Source organism: Talpa europaea, assembly GCF_964194135.1.
Source record: "Talpa europaea genome assembly, chromosome: 9".
NCBI classification, from domain to species: Eukaryota; Metazoa; Chordata; class Mammalia; order Eulipotyphla; family Talpidae; genus Talpa; species Talpa europaea.
The window spans coordinates 49,455,583-49,481,436 of record NC_140076.1 but is presented as its reverse complement, the minus strand read 5'-3'; the positions used below and the strand labels follow the sequence as shown (position 1 = coordinate 49,481,436).

At 37.6% G+C, this 25,854-nt stretch overlaps 1 protein-coding gene across 1 annotated transcript; it reads left to right on the top strand.

The window, feature by feature from the left end:
• Positions 1-2,708: 2,708 nt before the first annotated feature.
• On the top strand, positions 2,709-24,960 carry ACADM (acyl-CoA dehydrogenase medium chain; the record flags this gene model as incomplete). The annotated part of the gene is made up of 12 exons (XM_084241592.1): positions 2,709-2,738; positions 6,350-6,437; positions 8,424-8,521; positions 8,622-8,691; positions 9,428-9,528; positions 10,744-10,824; positions 13,012-13,142; positions 15,159-15,267; positions 17,492-17,632; positions 18,206-18,301; positions 23,312-23,560; positions 24,889-24,960. The coding sequence occupies 12 exons, from the start codon at positions 2,709-2,711 to the stop codon at positions 24,958-24,960; spliced, it is 1,266 nt and encodes a 421-aa protein (XP_084097718.1).
• Between the last annotated feature and the right edge of the window lie 894 nt (positions 24,961-25,854).

Below are 25,854 nucleotides of genomic sequence, written 5' to 3'. Positions count from 1 at the left end.
TCCCCACTTGGCAGACTCCCTTGCCTATCTCCCCCTTTTTTATCCCTTTGTGTAAATAACCCTGCATCCTGCCCAAGAGCAGGACAGTGGTCTTTCATGCTCCAGTCTGCTGCCCTCCTCATTTTTTGACAAATTAAACCACTTTCCTTTTCCTCAAACTGTTTCCTTTCATTGGCTGAGAGAAACTGAGGCGGGCATTTCGCATCAACCTCACCCTCCCTTGGGTGGGGTGGAGAACCTGGAACCTCCCTTTTCCCTTAACTTCACTATCCATGGAGATGATTCTTCTATTTTCCTGGCCTCTCAACTTTTCCTAAAATAACCTTGTTCTCTACTCTGCTTCAACTACTTACCCCTATGCTGAAACCCTAGACCTTATCTTTACTGTCACTGCACTTGCTGTACCCATTACCTTCTATCTTTTCTTTTTTTTTAAGAAGTAGCGTACAGGCCAGAGTTGCAGGGGGGTGAAGATTCACCAAAGAGAGCGGGGAGCAGAACAGGCAGATGTACCAAAACACACTGCTGAGGGGAGCAGTGGGCGAGATAGGAGAGGTCTGCCTTTTTATTTGGGTAGCTCCCCAGAGGGGCGGGAATCAACCTCTCACAGCAAAGGCCATGGACAACTTCGAAGTGCTGTGCTCAACCCTCTGCACCACCAGGGAGGCCCTACCTTCTATCTTTTCAGCTTTCTCTTCAATATCCCCATTTCATAAACTTTTCAAATTCACTAGGCATGCCAATGCATTGAACCTACTGCTTCTAGACTAGACATATTTTCTCTTCAAAATGTCCAGAAAAAGAAATTAAAAAGAAGATATACATAGGGCCTCCCCAGGTGGCGCAGTGGTTGAGCGCTGGCCTGCGAAGCTGCCCGCAGTCTCTGCAGCGCCGGTTCGATCCCTGGCCACCGGCGAGGGTCCCACATGGCGCAGCAGACCTCTCCTGCCACGCCCGCTGCTCCCCTCAGCAGTGTGCTTCGGTCCATCTGCCTGTTCTGTTCCCCGCTCTGGCTCTGGTGAATTCTCTCACCCTCCCGCGCTTCTGACTGTACCCAGTGCTTGTATAAATAAATAAATCTTTAAAAAAAAAAAAATATATATATATATACATAGCCAAAACCAATTCATCTTTAAAAGTTCATTATGTCTTCACTTATCTCTTTGAAGGCGTCTTTTTTAAAAAAAAAAAAAAAAGATTTATTTATTTATACAAGAATTGGGGTTAGGCCAGAGGTGCGGCGGGGGAGGGGGGAGGCGGGGGTTTGAAAGGATTCACCAGAGACAGAGTGGGGAGCAGAACAGGCAGATGGAAAGAAAACACTGCTGAGGGGAGCATTAGGCGAGACGAGAGGTCTGCCGTGCCATGTGGGTATCTCTCTGGCTGGCTGGGAATTGAACTGGGCTGCAGAGGCTGCGGACAGCTTCACAGTGCTGAGCTCAACTCTCAACCCGCTGTGCCATCCATGGGGGAGGACCTCTTTGAAGGCTTCTTGATGATTCCAAGACAAACTCTGTTTTCATTTTTGTAATATCCCTGGCACTGTCACTGTGAATTTAGCAATTAATTAATATCCTGCCTTGTATCCAAACGGACTAAATTCCCAACGGACAAAGTGGAAGGTTCTTGTAGGGTAATACAATGATAGAACACTGAAATTAAGCAGTTAAATTAAAACGAGATTATACACTGCATTAGCTTAGCAAAAGATAGATAAGCAAGTTAGTAAAAAGATTTAAGGGTGAGTGATGACGACCTAAAACTACGATGGTGGCAATAAAAAAGACAAACCCTGGGGATTATGGAAAACATTTCTTTCCAGGCTTGAATTTATTAGCTTTCACAAAGACCTATCCATACCCGGAGGGCTTTGCAAATCTCCCAGTTTTGTAACATCACAGCTATAACCTCTGAAGTCAGTCTAGTTGGAAAAAAAGAGGGTGACTTTAAATAGAATTCAGGCAGACATTCAGTTCCAACACTCAGGAGGAGCTTTAGATAGGTTCATCTTGCACCTCATCTCCAAGGACACACGGCACATGCCTACAGACGGATAGCAATAAATTGCCCTGGAAATATTCAGAAAGATCAAATTACCTAAATGATTAAATTCCCCTTCTTTTTCTGAATCACAAAACACCCTTTAGCTAGGTCCAGCATGTGAGAGTAAAGTGTACTTTGAACGCTTAAAGGAGAAACAACTTGGGTTTGACAGATTTCTCCGAGTAAAGGTCAAGGCTGACGGCCAGGGAGATGCCACCGAGCCAGGTCTCGGTCTGAGGCTGCCCACAGTGCCCGGTCCACGCCCTCTCACCCAGATACCCAGCCAAGCCCGCGCCCCACCCCAGCACCCCCACCCCCGACTCCCCAGCCAGGGCCTGGGCCTCCAGTTCCTCCGTGCCCGCCCCCCACGGGGAGCTCCCTCTCCGCACAGCTGTCGTCTCAACTCCGAGATCCGCAGGGCAGCCGGGCATTTTCCAGCACCACCCTCAGGGGCAAGCTCAAGCTCCCGCCCAAGGTCGCGCGGACAGCGCCGGCAAGGTCACCGCGCGTGCGTCGGGCGGCCCCTCCCAGCCGCCCCTTTCCTTCCGACCCCTCTCACGGAGGCCCCGCCCCGGCCCCGCCCACATCCACCGGGGGGCGGGGCCAGGCCGAGTTTTGACCCGGCGCTGGGGTCAACTGTTTGAGTGGCCAGCTCTGCAATCAACATGGCAGCGGTGCTCAGGCGGAGCTGCGGGGTGAGGAGGAGAGCAGGGCCGCGGAGGCACTGGGGAGTGAGGGTTGTGGTTCTCCAGGGAGGGAGGCATGGACCAAAGTAGTTGCTGTAGGGACGGGTAGGCGGCTAAGGAGGTAGCCTGCCTCGGGGTAGCCTCGGCCCTATTATTTACCCGGCGGGCTGTGACGGAATTCCTATAGGGCGCCTCGTTTTCACGCCAGCCTCCCTCTCCCTGGAGGTCAGAATGCTTACTGGCTTTTAACGGCATCCTCGTGGCAGCTGCCCCCTACATAGGCGGCGTCCACTTCTTAGGATGTCCTTTTTCTCTTGCCTGGGAGCCCTCCAAATAGTTCCCCCAATAATCCCATAGTTTTCCGAAGTGAACCAGTCTCTGAATTGGGCGGAGTATAGGAACTAAACTGGCATAGAATCTCTTGGAGGAAAGCTGCCCGCTCTCTGGCTCCAGCCCAAGAAGGAGAATCATAATGTGGATGCGATTCTGCAGTGGAGACATGCTAGATACATACTACATGCATACTTCCTGCAAAGTCACGGGGAAAAAGTAAAATGGAACCCTTGGTCCTTGGGATACTTAATACTTCTAATGCGCTTCGGATTTTGCAATATGAGGGAGGTTGCTTCCATCTTGCAGGTGTTAAAAAAAAAAAAAACAACAGCCTACCCCGGACTTTTTGAACCTTGTCGGTGTATTGGGAAGTGTGTCTTACAGATGCTAATTTGTTTCAGTCACTAGATGCATTTTGCTATATTAAATATTATTGGAATGTTTACGCACTACTGCCATTAACTGTCACTTATAAACGAGTTAAATCAATGTTACTGACCAGAAAAATAGCAATTTTGGAATTTAGAATAGTCCTAATGGATTGTAGCCCAGTATTAAGTGCTGTACAATTTAGTGGACTCTGAAGGCAGAAAAGGGGGAGAACATTTATTTTAATCATTTCAACAAATTATCGAGTAAAATTAGCCCCATTTTTCCAGGTTTGAAAAGAAACTACAGGAATTTTGTAACTAGTCCAGTGTGAAAAAGGGTTTAGTTCAAATTCAGTGATTCTAAACACCAAATAATGTTCTATTTCTTTATTTTGTGTCTACTAACCCATCTCTCTAATTAAATGACTAACAAATATATAATTAACAGATTGTTGGGTATTGTTACCTGACTGTGGCTACTTTAGTATTGTTTTACAAACATGTTTTTCTGAAGTCATATGTAAATTGACTTTCTGAAAACTATTTTAAATCCAGTAAGGACTCCCATAAGTTTCTTAGGAGACCATTTTACCTATTTTGTGAGGTCTTCTGTGTGATGTTTCTATTTATAGGAGTCATATATGATAGAGTCATACATACATTTTTTTTTTTTTTATATATAGAGGCATGTTTTCTTTCTTTCTTTCTTTATTTGTTTGTTTTTGTTTATACATGCACTGGGTACAGTCAGAAGCGCGGGAGGGTGAGAGAATTCACCAGAGCCAGAGCAGGGAGCAGAGCAGGCAGAAGGACCGAAGTACACTGCTGAGGGGAGCAGCGGGCGGCAGGAGAGGTCTGCGCGCCATGTGGGACCCTCCTCCGGTGGCCGGGGAGCAGCCGGGGATCGAACCGGCGCCGCAGAGGCCGCGGGCAGCTTCGCAACCCAGCGCTCAACCGCTGCGCCACCGGGGAGGCCCCATACATACATTTTTAATAGTCAATTTGTTTGGTGTGATTTTTGTGGGATGTTTTCCTTTATAGAACTTAATAACCAGACTTAAGTTGAAAGAATGGTAACTAGGTAGGTGATAGCATAGACTCTTTTTTACTTTTTAAATGTATTCCTAATACTTTTATTGTTTTTGATGATTTTGAGAATAGGACTATTTCATTTTAAATATTTTGCTGTTGTGTATAGAAAGTCAGCTGGCTTAGTGTTATGCAATATACTTGTTGCAACTAGCAGAGGCTCTTGATAGTAAATGCTAGAGTTAGAACCTGGTTTCGCTACCTAATAGCAGCGTGACTGTAGCCAATTTTGATCTTTCTGAGCCTCAGTTTTTTCATATGCAAAGCAGGAATAAAAGTAGCTTCTTAATCCTAGACTTGCCCTGGAGATTCAATGATTAATAGGTAGGATGTAACTAAACCAGAATGGGTTTGGTGTATAAGAACGAGAAAAACAATGTTTTACTTCCAAAATAAAATTAATGAAAATTGCAAAGTGTGAAATTTCATACTCTGCATCCAATTTTTCAAAATTGTAGTATAAACTATGTTATTATTTTGAAAGGGCTGTTTAAATTAAGATATTTGGAAATATTGTCACTTTATAGGTGATTCTCTATAAGTTGAAATTGTTATTAAAAAGTAGCCAGTTTGTTTTTACAGTTTTATGTTGAAAAACAAGCAAATTCAGTACTTCAACTTTTAGTATATTGTTCAACTTCTCTTTTCTTTCAATGTCCTACTTATTAGATTGGATTGCCTACACATAGTTCCATCAAAATCCTTTGAAATGAAAATTGTGTAATTTTGACTGTCCTCAAACCTTAATCAGGTGTTCACTATGGTTTTCAGTTTGGTAAATTTTTAAATGCAACTGTTTAGTTTTATGTACATTAAGCTGTCAGGAAAAATAAAAATAGATTGCAAAGGAATAATACGTATGTCCTTGATTTTATATATATATATATATATATATTTTAAAGAGGCATGTTTTATTTATTTATTTGTTTGTTTGTTTATACATGTACTGGGTACAGTCAGAAGCGCGGGAGGGTGAGAAAATTCACCAGAGCCAGAGCGGGGAGCAGAGCAGGCAGAAGGACCAAGGTACACTGCTGAGGGGAGCAGCGGGCGGCAGGAGAGGTCTGTGCGCCATGTGGGACCCTCCTGGGAGCAGCCGGGGATGGAACTGGCGCCGCAGAGGCTGTGGGCAGCTTCGCAACCCAGCGCTCAACCGCTGCGCCACTGAGGAGGCCCGATTATATTGTTTTTATATAGCCTTTTGAAGGAATAGGAGCAAAGGTACAGATACTATTTTCAACTTTGTGAACCATATGGTCTCTATGACAACTATATAGCTCTGGAAAATGGGCAATACAGTGAGCAGCAATGGACAATACAGTGAGCTGTATTACAATAAAATTTTACTTATGAAAGTGGTGACTGCATAGTGTGCTGACCGCTGACTTAGAACATTCTAAGAATGCCTATAGACTACGGCAGAAAATATGAAATGTGGCCTTAGGCTAATTTGTTTTATTAAATAGAGTAAGCTATCTTAGAAAAATGGGATTCCCAGAAACATACCCAGGAGGCACACATGTATGGGGCATCACAATTGATGCACTAGATAGCTATTGAAAACAGTACAATATTTTCACTTTTTAAAAAAAAAAATTTCCTTTGATATATCTATTGAAACATTTGGTAATTAGCTTATTTAATATAGATATTAAATACAGATATTAAATTATTTAATATAGATATTAAATAACATTTGAAAGAATGTAATAACTTAAAAAACTGATTTTTAATATGTTCAAACAAGTTGCTGTGCTCATGGTTGTATCTCTTATTTGATTAAGGAATAATTTATCAAATTTATTTGAATAAAATTGTTGTTTACAGATCCTGAGAAGTATTTCACGTTTTGACTGGAGATCACAACATACAAAAGCTGCTGTGAAACATGAACCAGGATTGGGATTTAGTTTTGGTATATGTTTTATTCTGTCTGTTGATTTTATGAACTTGTATTTGCTTTTTGTGTGTTTATATATACACATACTTACATATACAGCTCTGTATATGTATTTGTCTGGACTGTGTGTGTAAACAAACTTAGTAATGTCTGTCAATGAGTAGAATCAGTCACCACCCACAGATTGCTCACTGTTAGTCTCACTGATTCTTCCTGATCTCTTTTTCTTCACAATACGAAGAGCTGTCAGCATGCATCCATAATCCTGCCCTTTTCCTGGTATACAGCCCAAAGTAAATAACAATTTTAGTGATAACATATGAACACTCTTCAGTTTGGATATGTGAATGCAGCAAATATTTCTTAAAAACTTATTAGAAACACCAATCAGGTACCTGCTGAATTGCAGTTTTGTTGTTATTAGATGTACTTTTCAATCCTGGAACCAGGGAGCCATGTGTTAGAGGAAGAAATAAAGCTTTCCTTCCCCTTTCCTCTCTATAATGAAGACTTTAGGCAAAAAACCAAAATTGTAATTCCTATCTTTGATATCCTTGGCCTCCTGAAGTACTTCTGACTTCAGAATTAATACCTTTCTTGTGTTTAATTTCAATTCACTTGGTTTCAGAAAATAGTTAAAAAGGCCACTGAGATCATTAAGTTACACCCATGTACAAAATGCAGTCTCAGAATCTTCTGGAGTTACTTTTTTTAGTTTTTATTTCATCTTTGTAAGTTTTTAAAAATAGGATTAAGTGAAAATTTTCAAACAATGTGAGGATAACACTTTGTGGGACACTGGATCTTCATATTTCCTTGTTGAGATAAGAGTATTGATTCAATGTGATTGCTGTGTAGTTTTGGTTTGTCACACAGATTTACGTTGAGTAGTAAGGGATTAGCAGGAGAAATCTATGTTTGGTTTGCTAAATGACAGAGGATCAGATTAGTGTTTGGGAGAGAGTTTGTGAAGCTCAAGTAAAGGAGTAGGGATGAGACCTATGATTAGTTGAATCTGGTTCTTTATAAAATAGGAATAGTATATACAACACAGGACTTATTTGCAGATTAAATTATATATGTAAAGTTCCCAGTACATAGTGACAGGATCTAAGTAGGTTCTCAAATAATACATCATAGATCCCTGCTTTCTTTGCTCTTTACCCATCCACAACCTTGATGTGAACTGATTCCAATTTTAGAAATAAAGTGCAATCTAGAGAATACTGGACTGAAACTCTAATTATACTTTACTGCTAATTCATTGTAAGGTATGGGGCTATCATTTCCTCAGTGTGGTCTAAAGTTTCCTTATCTATAAAATGAGAAATATCATCTTACGCTATTCAGTTGAACACGAAAATTGTAATGCCTTTTACATTTTATTTCTCATGTCCCTCTCCAAATGATTATTTTTAAACTGTCTTGCTCATTCTTACTTTGTGCTTTTGCTTTCATTCTTCTTGCCTGAAACACCCTTTAGTATAACTTTTAAATTTTACCTATCCTTCAATGTTGGATACAACCACATTAAAACCCATTAAGTGTGGATTTGATAAATGTAATACTGATTGACTCCTACCCCCAGTCTAGCCTCTTACTCTTTTCATTAATTTTATAGTAAGTATATAGTACATACTTAAGTTTTTTTGGACACTACTTGTAGCATTATAGCAGTTTTATGTTACAATCTTTTTGAGAAACTTTTCCACCACTTTACCAGTTGCTTTGTGCTTTAAAAATTTAAATTATGTGAGATTAAAAGAGGAGTAAAATTGAAATTATGGTATTGATTAATAATATTATGGTATTGATATAATATTTTGGGGGAAAAAAGTTTTATTTAATGGCACCAGAGAATGTCTCATCTTCCTAGTTAAATTGATTCTTGAGATCACACTGTCTTAGATACTAGTTATATCGATCCACATTCTGACTTCATAGGTCTTTTTTCTTCAACTCATTATCCTATTATAATGTTTCCTTAAAAACTTTCTTTAGACTTGACTGAGCAGCAGAAAGAATTTCAAGCTACTGCTCGTAAATTTGCCAGGGAAGAAATAATACCAGTTGCTGCAGACTATGATAAATCTGGCGAGGTAGGTATATACATCTTAAGGAGAGAAACGTTTTTAGAAGATGATCTAGATTTTAAATATAACCAGATTTTTTCCCCTTTATCTTTTTTTTTGCTTTTAGTACCCTGTACCCCTAATTAAAAGAGCCTGGGAACTTGGTTTAATGAATACACACATTCCAGAGAGTTGTGGTAAGCTTTCTTCAGATTTTTAAACCTAGCATGCATATGATCAAGAAAAACTTTAGGGGCAGAGTATGGGGCTTGCAGGGGAAGTGATGAAAATGTTATAAAATTAAATAGTTGAGATAGTTGTACAACTCTGTGACTATATTAAAAAATCACTGAACTGTAAAAAAAAAAAAGAAAAACTTTAAACTCTACTCATTCTTTAAAGTGTTTGTTGCCAGTAAATGGCTTTCTACCTATGTCTCTGTTCAGACTTTAATATTTTTTTGCCTGCTTTCAAAAGCCTTATATTCATCAAACACATTTTTTTCCTCCTTTAAAATTGGTTCTATCCTTAACTTGATCTAAACTTTGGTACCTTTGTAGAGTTGGTTAATTTGTTCATTTATAATCTACCTTTAATTTTACATTTGACTAAGACTTTTTTTCTGTGAGATTTTTCAGGTCAAAGAGTTAAAGATTTAGCAGCATTGAATAAAATATTTACAAAATCAAGTTACAACAGAAAGATAGGTCCAGATTAAACATAGTAAGAGAATTTTTTGAAATTTATTTTAGAAAAGTATAATTTGTTACTGTGCTCCCAGAACACTTTTTTAGTTTATTGTATTACAGATACTGTATTTGCAAATTCTCATTTATAACCAATTAGTTCATATTGGAACTAATTAAATAATTCATTTTTAATTCTGTTGTCTTGTATCACATAATGGAATCTTAAAATATTTTGATACTGTAGGAGGTCTTGGACTTGGAACTTTTGATGCCTGTTTAATTACAGAAGAATTGGCTTATGGATGTACCGGGGTTCAGACTGCTATTGAAGCAAATTCTTTGGGTGTAAGTTACTTTGAAAATAAATTACCAAGCTGTGAGTTAATGTTAGTAAGACAGTTAACTGCTAATTTATTATATATGGTAGAACACAGTTTTGTTTAAAAATGAACACATGATTCTACAGTGAAGTCTGAAGTTCTTATTCAAAAATGGTCCTGTTGGGGCTCGCTGGTGGCACAAGGGATTAAGTCTCAGCACTATGAAGCTATCCACAGCCATTGTGGCCTGAATTCAATCCCTGGCCAGGGAGCTGACCCACATGGCGCAGCAGACCTCTCCTGTCTCTCCTGCTGCTCCCCTCAGTGTATTTCAGTCAGTCTGTCTGTTCTGATCCCCACTCTGCCTCTGGTGAATGCTCTCACCCCCTCCCCCCTGTACCTCTGGCCTGTCATCCAGCTCTTGTATGCATACATAAATCCATCTTTAAAAAAACAAAATGGGGGCCTCCCCGGTGGTGCAGTTGCAAAGCTGCCCGCAGCCTCTACAGCGCCGGTTAGATCTCTGGCCGCCGGTGAGGGTCCCACGTGGCGCGCAGACCTCTCCTGCTGCGCCCGCTGCTCGCCTCAGCAGTGTACTTCATCAGTCTGCCTGTTATCTCCGCTCTGGCTCTGGTGAGTTCTCTCACCCTCCTGCAGTTCTGACTGTACCCATTGCTTGTATGAATAAATAAATAAATCTTAAAAAACAAACAAACAAACCACAAAACAAAGAACAAAATGGTCCTGTTATCTCCAGTACATGGAGTCCTAGCTGTCCTTGCGGTGAAACTGTACATTTTGGCTCCTGTTCCTGGGTGAGTCTTAGGTAAAGGCAAGGCCAAGACCCAGTATTCAGGAAAAGCAGCAGGATGGCTTATTGACAGTGCTGGCAATCCTAACATTTAATGAGCAATTCTTAGTAGACCTGATCATATATATATTTCTTCATTTAGCCTAAATTTGATTCTTTTATTTGTACATTTCACTAGAGTAGATTTTTATATACTATATTGTGAACAACTCCTATGTGTAAGTTAATTTTATGAAAATACTTGGATTAACAGATTTATTTCATAAAGCCTTTATGATTTTACCACTCCGCTTAGAGGCATAATGACAGGCAGTCCTTTAGACCTATCCCTTGGGGTAAAATAAATCTCTTGTTTTGAATAACAGCATCTCTGAATTTATGTAACTAGCAAAAGTACCTTGCTTTTTAAATGTCACTTTTCTTTGGTAGCAAATGCCCATTATTATTGCTGGGAATGATCAACAAAAAAAGAAGTATCTGGGAAGGTTGACTGAGGAGCCAATGATGTGTGTGAGTATGTGTATTTGCTGCTTTATTTCACATGCAAAGAATGGAAGAAAAGTACCATTTCTACTTTTTAATCTATATGAATACAAGGAGCTATAGAACATTAAGACAAAAAATTGGTAACCTATTTAGGTAAAATGATATTTCTGGAATGCCAAGAAAGTAACATCATAATCCTCTCACTTATTTCCAGGAGAAAAATATCTAATTAATATTTGCCAGAAAAGTGTCAGAATAATCCTCTAGCCTATTAACATACCTAATGACCAAGGGAACTTTCTTTTTTAACTGCTATTCATTTATTCATTAATTACTTAATAGCTGAGTTCCACATCTGATGTTAAGTTTTGGTGTGTTCATTGAGTAGTTTGTTAACTCTCCAATTTCAGCCCAGACTTCTCCCCTGACCTTTACCCTTGTCTGTTTCTTCTAGGATAGACTTAAATTCCTAAACTAATAAATATGTCCCAAACCAAACTATTTTCTCCTCACTCTAGTACTGTTTCTCTCCTAGAGTATTCCTAATTGGAAGTTGCCTAAACTAAAAAATTGAGAGTTATCATAATATCCTGTTTAGCTCCTCAACATCCTATGTCATAGGGATTATTGTGAGTTTTAAATGAGTCAAGAACTTAGAATAGCACCTGGAAGACAGTAAGTTTTGTTGTTATTTCCCCCTAAATCTATCCTTTCTACCTTTGTAAAATAAACTATGTACATTGCAAATCTGTGTCACTTCTCTGCATTTACAAAAACACCCAGTGGTTCCATTTTCAGTGGCAGTGGCACCTGATACATTTTTTTAGTTGGTCAGCTCATTTTAGAATCCTGTTTCCTCAGGAAATGCATCTACTCCTCACTTTTGCATACTAGGGTATTCTGGATTCCCTTGAAGCCCATGTGATTCCTTAAGGTCCCATGTAGTAGGTGTAAGGGTTCAATAAACTTATGTTAAATGCATACAAGTTGACTTTCTAAGGAAATGGCATATGCCTCAACCTCTTGACCAGGTCTCTTGCCTTCTTCTTTAGCCTGTTTGCATGGCTTTTAGTTACACACTTTTTGTCAATGCGAGTACTGAACTACTAGTAGTTTCCCCTGCTGTTTCTTCTGTGCATTAGATCTGCTTGCCTCACTTAATTGTCCTTCAAGACTTACCTCTCCCAATGAGTTTTCCTTATTTCTCTCCACCCTCTTTACCACTCTTCACCTCCTACCACCTTATAAGTCAAAGTAGTCGTTTTTATTATCCATATTACCCTTAAGACTTTGATTTATTTTTTTCCAAACTGCTTGGAATTAAAATTAACCCTTAAGGTTTCTCTCTTTGTACTTTACATACCTTAAAAGACTAGTACTTGTGTTTTTAGGCTTGTAACCATTGTACCTATCAGTAACTTCATTAAGTAGAACTTCATCTACTTAATGTTTGCCTTCTACCACTCCTTTTATCCATTACTGCTTACATCTTGTCACTCTGTTAAGAACCAAAAGTGATTCCCCTCTTGATACCAGGTAAACTTAACTTCTTCATGTAATATAAAGGGTTCTTTGTTATCTATTTCCCTCCTTTCTTTCCAGACTCATTTCCTTCCATTCTCTAACATGCACAGAGCTTACAAGTTATAGAACTCTGGTACTTTCATACTATAAACACTGAGTAACCCTGCTGTTTATCTCCAATTATCATTGCATATGTTATTACTTCTGCGTGGAAGACACATTTGCCCTTTTCCCTACCCACAAGAATTCCTTTTTGTGACTTAAGTATCATTTCTAGCATCCTAAACTATGCTAGTTTCCCAAGCCCATTGAGAATGACTTTTGTACATAGACATATAATTAAATTATGATACTCTTCTCCATTACCACAGGAAGGTCTTAAGGATGTCTTTTACTCTGGTTTTCAAATCTCCTAGTTTGTAACCTACTGCACTTGTAAAGCTGAATTTAATTTAGATGAAGATATCTGACCTGTAAACTTTTGATAAGGTTTATTTGTTATCTTGCATCTAGTTTTAATTTCTATATTAAATGTTCTTATATTTAAGCAGTTTGATTCTCTAAGAAAACTTTTTAGATATTTTAATATATTTAAAATATTGACTTAAAAAGTAAAATGCAGTTCTGGTTTTAAACACTCGTAGTAATTAATGTTTGCCCTTTTTTCTCATTTTCATATTTTTAAAGGCCTACTGTGTAACAGAACCTGGAGCAGGCTCTGATGTCGCTGGTATAAAGACCAAAGCAGAAAAGAAAGGAAATGAGTATATTATTAATGGTCAAAAGATGTGGATAACCAACGGAGGAAAAGCTAATTGGTATGTTGTCTAAAACATCTCTGTATATTGCTTCTTTCTTACTTTATATTCAGAATCTCCCCGCTCTTCTTTATTATTAAACCATCACAATTAAGATGATTTTTATTCGTGGCCTTGGGAGCTTCATAAAAACCTATAAATACTAAAGTGATTTTCAGAAGCTATTTTAAAGCCCTTAACTGTTTCTTCAAATTAATACTCAGAAATTTAATTTGTAAAATAAAAGTAAACAAAACATCTACTCTGGCTGAATCTGGTTAGGGAAGCTAGAGCTCCATTACTTGATATACTATCTCTACTCTCTGTTTCCTGTATCAGCATCTCCTTGAAATCATTCCTTAAGACTCTGAGGAAAAAGAAAAAAAACACTGGTATAGCATTTTCTCTGATTCTGGGCAGTAAACAAAGATAGTCCTAATTTTTCTTTAGCAAAAATCTCAAAGATCCAAATACAGGTCCAAACATAATGTGAAATTCAACAAGGATCATAAACTCACTTGTATTAATACTAAATGTTGAAGAAAATATAGTTGATTACATTATTTGTGTGGAAAAAATGAAAGTTTAGTAAGTAACTGTAGGTTCAACAGGAATCAACAATGTGTTCTATCAGCCTCTAAAAGGCTAATGTAATTTTAAGTTGAAGAAATAGAAGCATAGCATCAAACCAAAGGATAAAATGGTAACAATTCTGGGCAACACATTTTTAGACATGCACTGACTCCATGGAATAAATTCAGAAGTAAGTAAATGATCTGCATAAGGAAGAGCATAGAAAACAGATCCTATGAAGAATAAAGGATTTAGGATTGGTTATTTTGCAAGAATTTTAAAATAATGTCATACAGAAAGAAGTGCAGACTTGTGCATTTGCTTTTGGAAGCCAGTTTAGAATTAATGACTGAAAGTTAGAAAATAGCTCAAACAGAAGGTAGAATATGACTCAACATAAGAAGAAATTTTCTAATATCACTGTCCCATGTGTGTTAAGTTGTCATGGAAAATAATGTAATTTACTCTCAACTACAAATAGACTTTCTAGAAAGACTTTCTGGTGATTGGAAAAGTGAATTAAATGGGCTATCTTTCCGCAACTGCAAAAATTCTGATTCAATATGTGTGTGCTGTTTGGTGCATTTTCTGGCAAGTAAAATATTATTCCTGGAAATGAGTTTGTTAAGAAGTTTTTGTTTATTTTAAATGTATCTGTCAATCCCTTTAATGAATTTCTAGTAATGTGGGATGCTATGTCATTATCTTAAATAAGTCATCATAGTATTAGCAAGTAATAAAAAAATGAAGAAATGATCAAAATTTATAAGTTGAAAAGAACCTAATAATGCAATTAGAAGTTTTATAATTTTAAGAACTCATCAAATACAACTCTTCGTGTGCTAAAACAAAGTAGGTCAGTAAAACTATAGAGTAAATGATAATTTGTTTTAAGCATAGAAAATAAATTGTTTATGAAATTAAAAAAATCACCTGCTCCAGACAACGTAGAACATGGGTTACATGCATATATAGATGTTTTGCTTTTCTCCTCATGTTTTAAATCTTTCTGTGAAGAATTCTTCTAGAGGTAAAATCCAATAAATGTTCCTAATAATCATCTGTAACAAAAACAATGATGTTGCTACATAATTTCTATTTGCCCTCCTTTTCCTAGTAGCTTGTCTCTTAAAGAATTAAACTAGTTTTGGGAAAGAAAAAGTACAGTTTCAACATGTATGGACCTTTTTTAAAAATTACCTTATGATAAAAGGAATTTTGAGTTTACAACTCGTACTATCAAAAATATTTAAATTCCATATTAGTGAAGCAGAACTGGACAGAAATACTAATTCTGCCAACATCATAAGTATGCGACAACCTTTAAACCTTTTTAATTCTTCATTTTTCTCATCTTTAAAATGGGGGAAATAATTGACGTTGTTGGGAGGGTTAACTAGGACAGCACTTAACCATGTGTCATCTCCTGGTATTATTATCATCATGTATCTCTATATGTACTAGGTATTTTCTGTTGGCACGTTCTGAGTCAGATCCTAAGGCACCTGCTAGTAAAGCCTTTACTGGGTTTATTGTGGAAGCAGATACCCCAGGAGTACAGATCGGAAGAAAGGTAACGTGTATATCTATTAGTGATATATGCCTCAAATATTATTTTAACAGTACATTTCGAAATTACAGTTTGTTTCCTTCATTGACTACATTGTGTTTGTATTAAGATGGAATAAAAATAAAGTTGTGTTTTGATGTTAACAGGTAAAATAACCTGTATATTGCTGATGGTTTTAAGCTGAAAATAGTCAAGTCATTATTTGGTAGAGTGACCATTCAGGTCCCAGTCTATGGCGAATACTAATAACAGATGTGAGGGAAAATAAAGCAGGAATCAGGGGCCTCCCTGGTGGCACAGAGGTTAAGGCTGAGAGCTATACAAGCTATCACCAGCCACTGCATCACGAGTCCCATTCCCAGCCAGGGAGCTAACCCACATGGTGCAGTAGAATGCTCCTGTCTCACCTGCTGCTCCCCTCAATGGTGTACTTCAGTAGATCTGCCAGTTCTGCTCCCCACTCTGTCTCTGGTGAATTATCTCATTCCTGTACCCCAGACCCATACCCCAGTTGTTGTATGCATAAATAAATCTTTAAAAAAGAAAATAAAGCAGGAATCAAACTGTCATTTATAAGGCCTGCCAGTAATAGAGTTTTAGCCATTTCAAAAGACTTTTTCCATTCTTTTTCTTTCCTTACAGCAACCTTTCAGGTAGGGTAAGTAGCATTAGGCCCAATTTATGGATTAAAACAATTTATGTATTAAAACAATCTGACATAAATTGAATATCACCATTATACATCACCAAGAGCAAAAGCTGTGCCTGAGAAAAGTATGGAAATGGCAGAGAGCCTCGAATGTGGGAAGCAAGAAAAAATTGATTTAAATAAGAAAAAGGCAATTTAAAAAAGGGTTGTAATGTTAGTCTGATAATTTAGCACTAATAGCATTCAAAGTGAACTAAAGAGAAAAAGTTTAAAATTTAACAAATGAAAGAAGAAATGAAATCATTTAATTAGTTCTAATGAGAACTAAGGAAGTATGATTTAAGATTATAATTTATTAGGAAGAGGGGACTCAGTATTACAACTATAAATCTCTTTTGCAAAATGGATTTGTAAAAAAGAAAATTACTAAAATTACTAAAATTACTATTAATTATCAAATATTGTCTATATTTAAGGCAAATGAAGGAATTATGGAAGTTAGAGTTACTAAAGTTTACATGATTATACTTTTTTCCTTCCAAATGAGGAAAAGTACAGATTATCTGGTCAGATATTAGATCCTAAGAGTGGCATAATCTGAACTGGAAAGGCTAGTTTGAATTGGCTAAATTATGTAAACTTCTAAACCAGTCATCTGTATATGTAAAATCTTATTTTATTAAAAGCTATCAGAATCTCTCTTGTACCCAATCCTCTTTAAAATGGAAGCATGTTACTAGACTCCATATGAGGAGTCACTTCTCTTTTAGGTCATAGAGTGTAAATGGCAGAAGGTACCCTACACATTATTTCTGTATGTTTGATGAATATTGAAACCAAGTGATTTACTCAAGGTTACAACATACTTGAGTTGAGATTAGTAATCAGGTCTCCTAGAACTTGCCCAGTGCAGTTTCTGATGCTCTATTGTTTTAAGCATATGTTTTAAAGGTAGAGTACGCTTTACAAATAAAACTTATTGAGACTGTTAGAAATAACAAAATGTAAGTACTAAAAATGAATAGGCATAAGTTTTACTCATATTTCCTTTTCAGGAGTGGTTACTAGTGTGAAATAAAAATCCAACCAATTTTAAAGGTCTAGTTGGCTTTATTAAATAATGGGTTCATGAATTGGACAGTATCCCACCAAGCAAGTAAGGAAGGCACTATAGAAGTGTACCTGGAAAATATTTATAGTTTGAAAGTTGAACAAGGTAATTAGCAAAAGAAAGGAAAGATTATTTCAGGCAAAACCACCTTCCCTTAGAGGAAGGTAAGGGATTTTCATCTTGTAGATTACCTCACTAGTGCTGACCAAGAAATTCCAGTGTTATTAGTTTAAATTTCTACTTTTAGCAGAGATAGGTATTCAGTTAGGTTAAGTATTAAGTCTTGGTGGGACATGGCATGAATGGCTTCATTTTGGGCCTTTTGTTTCTTTTGTAACAGATATTGAAGGCCATAGTTTGTTAAACCTGGTCTAGGTAATAGCTCAAAATCATAAAACAGTTACTAAAACAAAAAATTCATGCTAGGTCAAATGGTATTCTACAGCTTATGTTGTTTCTCTTTTTAGGAAATAAACATGGGCCAGAGATGTTCTGATACAAGAGGAATTGTCTTTGAAGATGTGAAAGTGCCTAAAGAAAATGTTTTGATTGGTGAGGGAGCAGGTTTCAAGATTGCAATGGGAGCTTTTGATAAAACCAGACCTCCAGTAAGTATTATGATTTCATAATCTGTATGGAGTCTTTTTATTGACTACATTTAGTATGCTTGGTTGTATATTTTTTAAAATCTGCTTTTATTAAGGATGGAGAGATATTGTTGTTATTCTTTATATTTTAGGCTTCTTTAACTCTCTTGCTGCATGTTATAGAAATTCTTTTAGCAAATACACAATTGCAGTAGTTGATGCTAGACTTAGAGAACGCTAGGCAGTTTGCGCTTGATTTAATCATTCCTACTGATGGTACTCATTTCCTCTCTTCTCACTCATTAAGAATATTTCCCCTAAGGAGCTTTTCCTTCTTAAGCAGAAAGAATGATTTGTCTTCATGCTTGGATCTTGTTCCTTACCCATGTCTTCCATTAACCTTTAATTCCTAATAATGTAAATTAAAATATTTATTCTTTCCCCCTCTCTTCCCTTCCCCCATTCTCATTGCCTTAAGGTTTTTGTCATCTTCTCTTTTTCTAATCCTTAACATAGACTGTTAGGCAAAGAGCCATTGTACTCTGCGTTTTAAAGACATTGTGAATTTTACTTTGTTTTATATTAAAATACTAGGTGGCAGCTGGTGCTGTGGGACTTGCACAAAGAGCTTTGGATGAAGCTACCAAGTATGCCCTGGACAGGAAAACTTTTGGAAAGCTGCTTGTAGAGGTAATTTTTTTTTTTTTAAGATTTTTTATTTATTTATACAAGAACTAGGGTACAAGTCAGAGGCGTGGGAGGGTGAGGGAATTCACCAGAGACAGAGTGGGGAGCAGAACAGGCAGACAGACTGAAGACACTGCTGAGGGGAGCAGCGGGCGACACAGGAGAGATCTGCCACATCATGTGGGTATCTCCCTGGACTGCTGGGAATCAAACCCATGCTGCAGAGGCTGTGGACAGCTTCACAGCGTGGCATTCAACCCGCTGCCACTGGGGAGGCCCGGTAGAGGTAATTTTAATGCTGTGCTTACTTCATCCAAATGTAAAGACATTCATTTTCATCTAATTATTTGAAAGTTATCTTTAACTACAAACGGTTTTATTTCTACTTTGGTAGCAAGAAGATAATGTGATGTGTCAGGATGGGTTTCAAGAGTAGATTTCTTTTAAACTATGCCACTAACAGTTGTCCACTCAAAGAATTATGTAAATTATGAAGAAAAGGAAGAGCTAATATTTATTTTGTTAGTGCCTGTTATATATCTGACGATGTGCCACGTTTTTCTTTTTTTTTTTTAATCGAGGTTACATGGTTTACAGCATTGTGTTTTAGAGTTATACCCCCTTCAGAAGTCATTACTGGCTTGCACATGCAACCACAGAATCTGTAGTCTACCAACATAAACTATTGTTCTTCCTCCCCACTTTGTTTTTGCTCCTCCCCTCTCCTTGTAGCCTCAATTCTACTGTCTAGTTTCTAGGGTTTGTTATTAAGTTTATCTGGCTCTTTGTTTTATTTCTCTATATTCCACATAAAAGTGACATCTGGTATTTTGTCTTTCTCTTTCTGATATTTCACTTAACATAATCTACAGCTCCATCCATGTTGTCTCAAAGGGCAAGAATTTATCTTTTCAAAAGCACAGTAATATTCCATTTTGTGAATATACCACTTCTTGCTGATCCATTCATCTGTTTTTTTTTGGCACCTTGGTAGTTTCCATAGTTTGGCTATTGTAAATAGTGCTGCAGTGAGCATAGGCATGCGTATTTCCTTTCATAGGCATGCATATTTCCTTTCAAATTAGTGTTTTTATATCCTTTTTTTTTTAAATTATACGTAATTTTTTTTTAAAGACTTATTTATACAAGAACCAGGCCAGATTCACAGGAGGGTGAGAGGATTCACCAGAGACAGAGTGGGGAATAGAACAGGCAGACTGATGAAATACACTGCTGAGGGGAGCAGCAGGCACAACAGGAGAGGTCCGCCACTCCATGTGGGACCCTCACCAGCTGGTGGGGATCAAACCGGCACTACAGAGGCTGCGGACAGCTTCACAGCGCGGCGCTCAACCGCCTGTGCCATTAGGGGAGGCCCGGTGTTTTTATATTTTTTTTTTTAAGGTTTTAAAAATGTATTTATTTATTTTTAATAATAAATTTTATTTTCATATTCCCCAATCCCTCCCCTCCCGCCCCCTACCCCCCATAGAGTGTCTCTGGTTCATAGTTTTTTGCTGATTTTGATTTTCACTTTCTTATAGTTATTCATTTTCCTGGTCCCTTATTTAAGTTTTCTAGATTCCTGCTATGAGTGAGACCATCCGGTATTTTTCTTTTTCTTTCTGGCTTATTTCGCTGAGCATGTTTTCATATTCTTAAGGTAGATACCTAGGAGTGAAATGCTGTTTCATTTGGTAGATCCATTTTTAACCTCTTGAGAACTGTTCCATAGGGGCTGGACCAATCTACATTCCCACCAACATTGTAAGAAAGCTCCTTTTTCTGTACATTCTTTTTTTTTTTTTTTTAAAGATTTATTTATGTATATTACGATCTGGGGTACAGGCCAGAGGTCCACACCTCTGGGGGTGAGAGGATTCACCAGAGACAGAGTGGGGAACAGAACAGGCAGATTGACTGAAATACACTGTTGAGGGGAGCAGCGGGCAAGACAGGAGAGGTCTGCTACACCAATGTGGGTTGCTCCCTGGCTGGCCGGGGATTGAACTCGTGCTGCAGAGGCTGCATATCTCTTCATAGTGCTGTGCTTAACCCCTTGCGCCACCAGGGAGGCCCATTTTTTCTGTACATTCTTGCTAATACTTACTGCTTCTGGTCTTTTTAATGTGGGTCATTCCCAGATATGAAGTGGTATCTCACTGTGATTTTGATTTACATTTTCCTGAGTATAAGTGATGAGGATTTTTCTTGTGCCTGATGGCCACTTGTATGTCTTCATTGGAGGAGGTGTGCCACACATATTAAATATATTATCTAATTCTCCCAGTGCTAGACTAGTTTTGGTAGTACTATAATCTTAATTAAAGATCAGGAAATTGAAAATCAGAAATATTAAATGATTTGTCCAAGGTCACAAAATTTGTAAGCCACAGATCTAGGACTCCATTTCATACTCTTAATCCATATCATTTCCCTTGTCTTCTGAACTACTAAATAATTTTAGTACTAAAGAATCATCGTGTTCTTAATTCTCTGCACATCTCTTCAAATATTGACTCGCTCCCCTTATCTGTATTTTCTCCTCCTGTAACTTGTTATATGTTATATTATGAACAAATACCTCATTTCTGTCCTCAGGTGTCAGTGGTTCTCAAACTATGATGAAAGATCAGATTGTTTTTAATTTACAATTAATCTGCAACTTATTCATCTTTGATTTTTTTTTTAGTTTTTTCATTTTTAGAATTTGTATTCAGTTCTTTTTCAATTCCATGCTTTTTTTATTTTTTTTTTTTTATTTTTTTTTTTTATTTTTTTTTTTATTTTTTTTTTTTTATAGAGGCATGCTTTATTTATTTGTTTGCTGGTTTGTTTGTTTGTTTTGTTTATACATGCACTGGGTACAGTCAGAAGCGCGGGAGGGTGAGAGAATTCACCAGAGCCAGAGCGGGGAGCAGAGCAGGCAGAAGGACCGAAGTACACTGCTGAGGGGAGCAGCGGGCGGCAGGAGAGGTCTGCACGCCATGTGGGACCCTCCTGTGGTGGCCGGGGAGCAGCCGGGGATCGAACCGGCGCCGCAGAGGCCGCGCGCAGTTTCGCAACCCAGCGCTTAACCGCTGCGCCACCGGGGAGGCCCAATTCCATGCTTTTTTTAAATGATGATACGTTTTCAGTATAGCTTCTCTTTCTCTTTTACTTCCCTAATTTTATTATATATGTATATATACATACACGACTTCATTTAATTACTTTCAGAATTTTCATCTGTATCTCAAGTACTTAGGGGCCTAATCTTTCTATCTTGATTTTTCCTTGTAAGCAAAGATAATATCTTTCTACAGAAGATATATTCCTTCAATGCACTGAGGAAGCATTCTAGAGTTTCACATCTTTAATGTCTTGATAGTTTTATCAGGCACTCCAGAGGAATCACCATTCTAAGAACTATTTCTCCACTTGGAGAGTCCCATACCACAGAGTGCATACTTAAAGAGACACATTTCTGGGCCTCCCTGGTAGTGCTTGGGGTTAAAGTCTCCAACTATCACCAACCACGGAGGCATGTGTTTGATCCCTAGCTGGGGAGCTAACCCACATGGCACAGCAGACCTCTCCTGTCTTGCCCTCTGCTCCCCTTAAAAGTATATTTCAACAGATCCTCCTTTTTTGCTTCCCACTCTACTCTGTCTCTGGTGAATTCTCTCTCTCTCTCTCACCCGTCCCTGCACCTCTGGCCTGCACCCTGTTCTTGTATGTATAAATAAATCTTTAAAAAAATTTTAAAAATGGGGCCTCCCTTGGTGGCACAGGGTTAAGTCTCAGGACTATGAAGTTATCAGTAGCCAATCCCTGGCCAGGGAGCTAACCCTGGCTCAGCAGACCTCTCCTGTCTCACCTGCTACTCCCCTCATCAGTGTATTTCAGTAGATCCCCCCATTTTGCTCCCCACTGTGTCTCTGTGAATCCTCTTACACCATCCCATCTCCCCACACCTCTGGCGTACACCCCCATCTCACAAATAAAATACAATAAATCTTTAAAAAAAAACAACCACCAGTCAGTATTCTTCAAAAGTGCTGAGGTCATGAAAGACAAGAAAAGAATGGAGTCCTAGCAGCATGGGGAAGACTAGGGAGATATAACTAAATTTTATAATGTAACCCTGGATAAGATTCTTCAACAGAAAAAGGACATCAGTGGTAAATTTGGCAAATTTGAATAATGTATATAATGTAATTAATGATAATATTTTACCAATATTGATGTCCTGATCTTGATCATTATACCATATAGTTTTTTAATATGTTAACTTTAGAGAACTAGAGTGTACCTTTTTATTTTTATTTTTTTTTTAAGGATCCATTCATTAATGCACACAAGCACTGGGGTACAGGCTAGAGGTAGGGGGGGTGAGGGGATTCACCAGAGACAGAGTGGGGAGCAGAACAGGCAGATTGACTGAACTAACAGCTGAGGGGAGTATTGGGCGAGCTGGGAGAGGTTTGCTGTGCCATGTGAATTGCTCCCTGGCCAGGGATTGAACTGGTGATGCAGTGGCTGTGGACAGTCTCATAGGTTGCATCTTAACTTCTTACGCTGCCAGGAGGCCCCTGGAGTGTACCTTTTTAAATCTAAAATTGGTTTTAACACTAAAAAAATTCTGTGAGGGGCCTCCCCTGTGGCGCAGCGGTTGAGCGCTGGGTTGCGAAGCTGCCCGCAGCCTCTGCAGCGCCGGTTCGATCCCCGGCAGCTCCCCGGCCACCAGAGGAGGGTCCCACATGGCGCGCAGACCTCTCCTGCCACCCGCTGCTCCCCTCAGCAGTGTACTTCGGTCCTTCTGCCTGCTCTGCTCCCCGCTCTGGCTCTGGTGAATTCTCTCACCCTCCCGCGCTTCTGACTGTACCCAGTGCATGTATAAACAAAACAAACAAACAAACCAGCAAACAAATAAATAAAGCATGCCTCTACTAAAAAAAAAAAAAAATTCTGTGAGAAAAAATTTCAAATTAGTACATAAATATCCTTAAACTTTTTTCTTTTCAATTCTAGCATCAAGGGGTATCATTTTTGCTGGCTGAAATGGCAATGAAAATTGAACTTGCTAGAATGGGTTACCAGAGAGCAGCTTGGGAGGTTGATTCTGGCCGCCGAAATACCTACTATGCCTCTATAGCAAAAGCATATGCTGGAGATATTGCAAATCAGATAGCTGCTGATGCTGTACAGATTTTTGGAGGCAACGGATTTAATACAGATTATCCCGTAGAAAAACTAATGAGGGATGCAAAGATATACCAGGTAAGGTTAAAAATGGTTTTTGTTGTTTTTTAGGGTACAGGATATTCATAAATGACACAGTGTAATTTTTATTATTTAGAGGTTTTATGCTAGTAATTATAAATGACCTCATAGATGGCTGAGAGCTCAAGTTTTTGAAACTAGTTAACACATGAAAGAATGTTACTTTTAAGTTGATGCCTTAAGGGAGAATAGGTTAACAAAGTAAATGTACAGACATGTGCAGTATGTCTGGAACAGCCTTCTTTAACTCTTAATAACATCATAGCTAATCATAACCTGCCCTGTGCTCTTTTAAAAATGTACATTTCAAAAAAAAAATGTACATTTCACTCAAAATTATTTATTTTTGAATCTTGCCTGAGAACTCCCCAGTAAGCCATATTTGGGAGTTAAAAAACATTAAGAGACAGTGACAAAATACTCTGTCTCCTAAATTAAATTGGTGACTAGAAAAACTTAAGAAGGAGTAATTTACTAAATAAGATAAAAATGACCATGTTCACCACATAATTACTTAAGTAATTATAACCCATGCACCACAGTATATCTTCTTTTGCTTCCTTTTACCTTTAGCATATAATTTGAAAAATTGAGTCCTCTGCAATCTAGAGATAGAATCATAGAATGCTAGTGTGAGAAGGAATTCAGACATTATAACACAGCCTCTTGATTTAGACAGGAAATAACTAAGGACCAAAATTTGTTACAGGTTTATCTTATGATGCTTTCCCTCTTTTGGAGCCTATAATCATTATAATTCTTAATATCAGTCACTTAACTTTTTTCTCTGCTATCTGATGAGAAGATGAATAAACAAATTATTAGAGTTAGAAGTTTAAACTGGAAATGAGGTCTGGCTGTGAAGACTATTTTAGGTGAACAAAACCAAATCCTATAGCATCTTTTTCTTTAGCAACATCGTTCCTTAGGCAGAAGAGACAAAATCAGGTTTAAGAGTAAGAGTAGAACATGATTTAAGGTGACATATAACTAATAATAGTTCAGAAAATTTGTGTGAATATTTTAGCAACATTAAATTTTTTTCCCAAGCCTTTTGAAATAATAATATACTTTTATTTGATTTTTTAAATACTCTAATATTTTGATAAGTGGCTTTTAAAATAACTTTAACTAATCTTTAGGGAATTACATATTTTCATGGGTTTCACAAAATCAGCTTTGAAATCACTATATACTGCAGACCCTGTATGTTTGATTTGGTTTGATATTATAATAGAATTTATATTATTATCCAAAATCTTAAGTAAACTGAATTATGTATATACTGAAAATATTTAACTTACATTTATAATTTTTTCTTGCAGATTTACGAAGGTACAGCACAAATTCAAAGGCTTATTATAGCCCGTGAACACATTGGCAGGTATAAAAATTAACAAGATTGCTATAGAAACATGGTTTATGATTGTGTTTTTACAACACAATTCCCTAAGCTCCAGAAAAATAGAAAAGGGCTTTCATATTTTTCCAGTAAAAATTTTTAAGTAAAAACTTCTACACTAAATCTACGCAACTATTGTAATGTTTTTTATTTTTATTTAACTATGTCTAGCTTTTTCTCAAATAGATTTGGTTTCATTAAAGTAATTTTTGTCCTTAGTATCACCATGCTTGAGTTATGTTAGCCTAGAAAAATACATTTGTTGGGCCTCCCGGGTGGTGCAATGGGTTGAGTGAAGCACTGTGAGGCTGTCTGCAGCCTCTGCAATGCGAGTTCCATTTCCGGTTGGCCAGGAAGATTCCCACATGGTGTGGCAGACCGCCCGCTGCTCCCCTCAGCAGTGCTTTCAGTCTGTCTGCCTGTTCTGCTCCCCATTCTGTCTCTGGTGAATCCTCTCACCCTCCTGCGCCTCTGGCCTGTACCCCAGCTGTTGTATAAATAAAAAATAAATCTTAAAAAAAATTTGTTTTGCTATTTTGACCTCTTAAAATAACAGAAACTTCCAGTGATCGATAAATCAACATATGAAAGTATTCAGATTATCCAAAATTTGTATTGGAAAACTATATTAGAATTTGGATGCTGTTAAATAACTTTTTGAAAGTTTAATGAAATTATATTAAAGGAGGTCATTTTACTATAATTTAGGAAGCATATTGTTTTCAATTTGAGACAGTAACTATCAAAAATGTAATGTTCATAATCCATTATACAACAATCAGAAGATATTTGAAAATCTTATTTCATTGAGTCAACATTTCACTTGCCTTATGTTAAATAAATCAATGAAACTTGGCTTAAAATATTTTTCTAAGACTTTGTTTCTGGG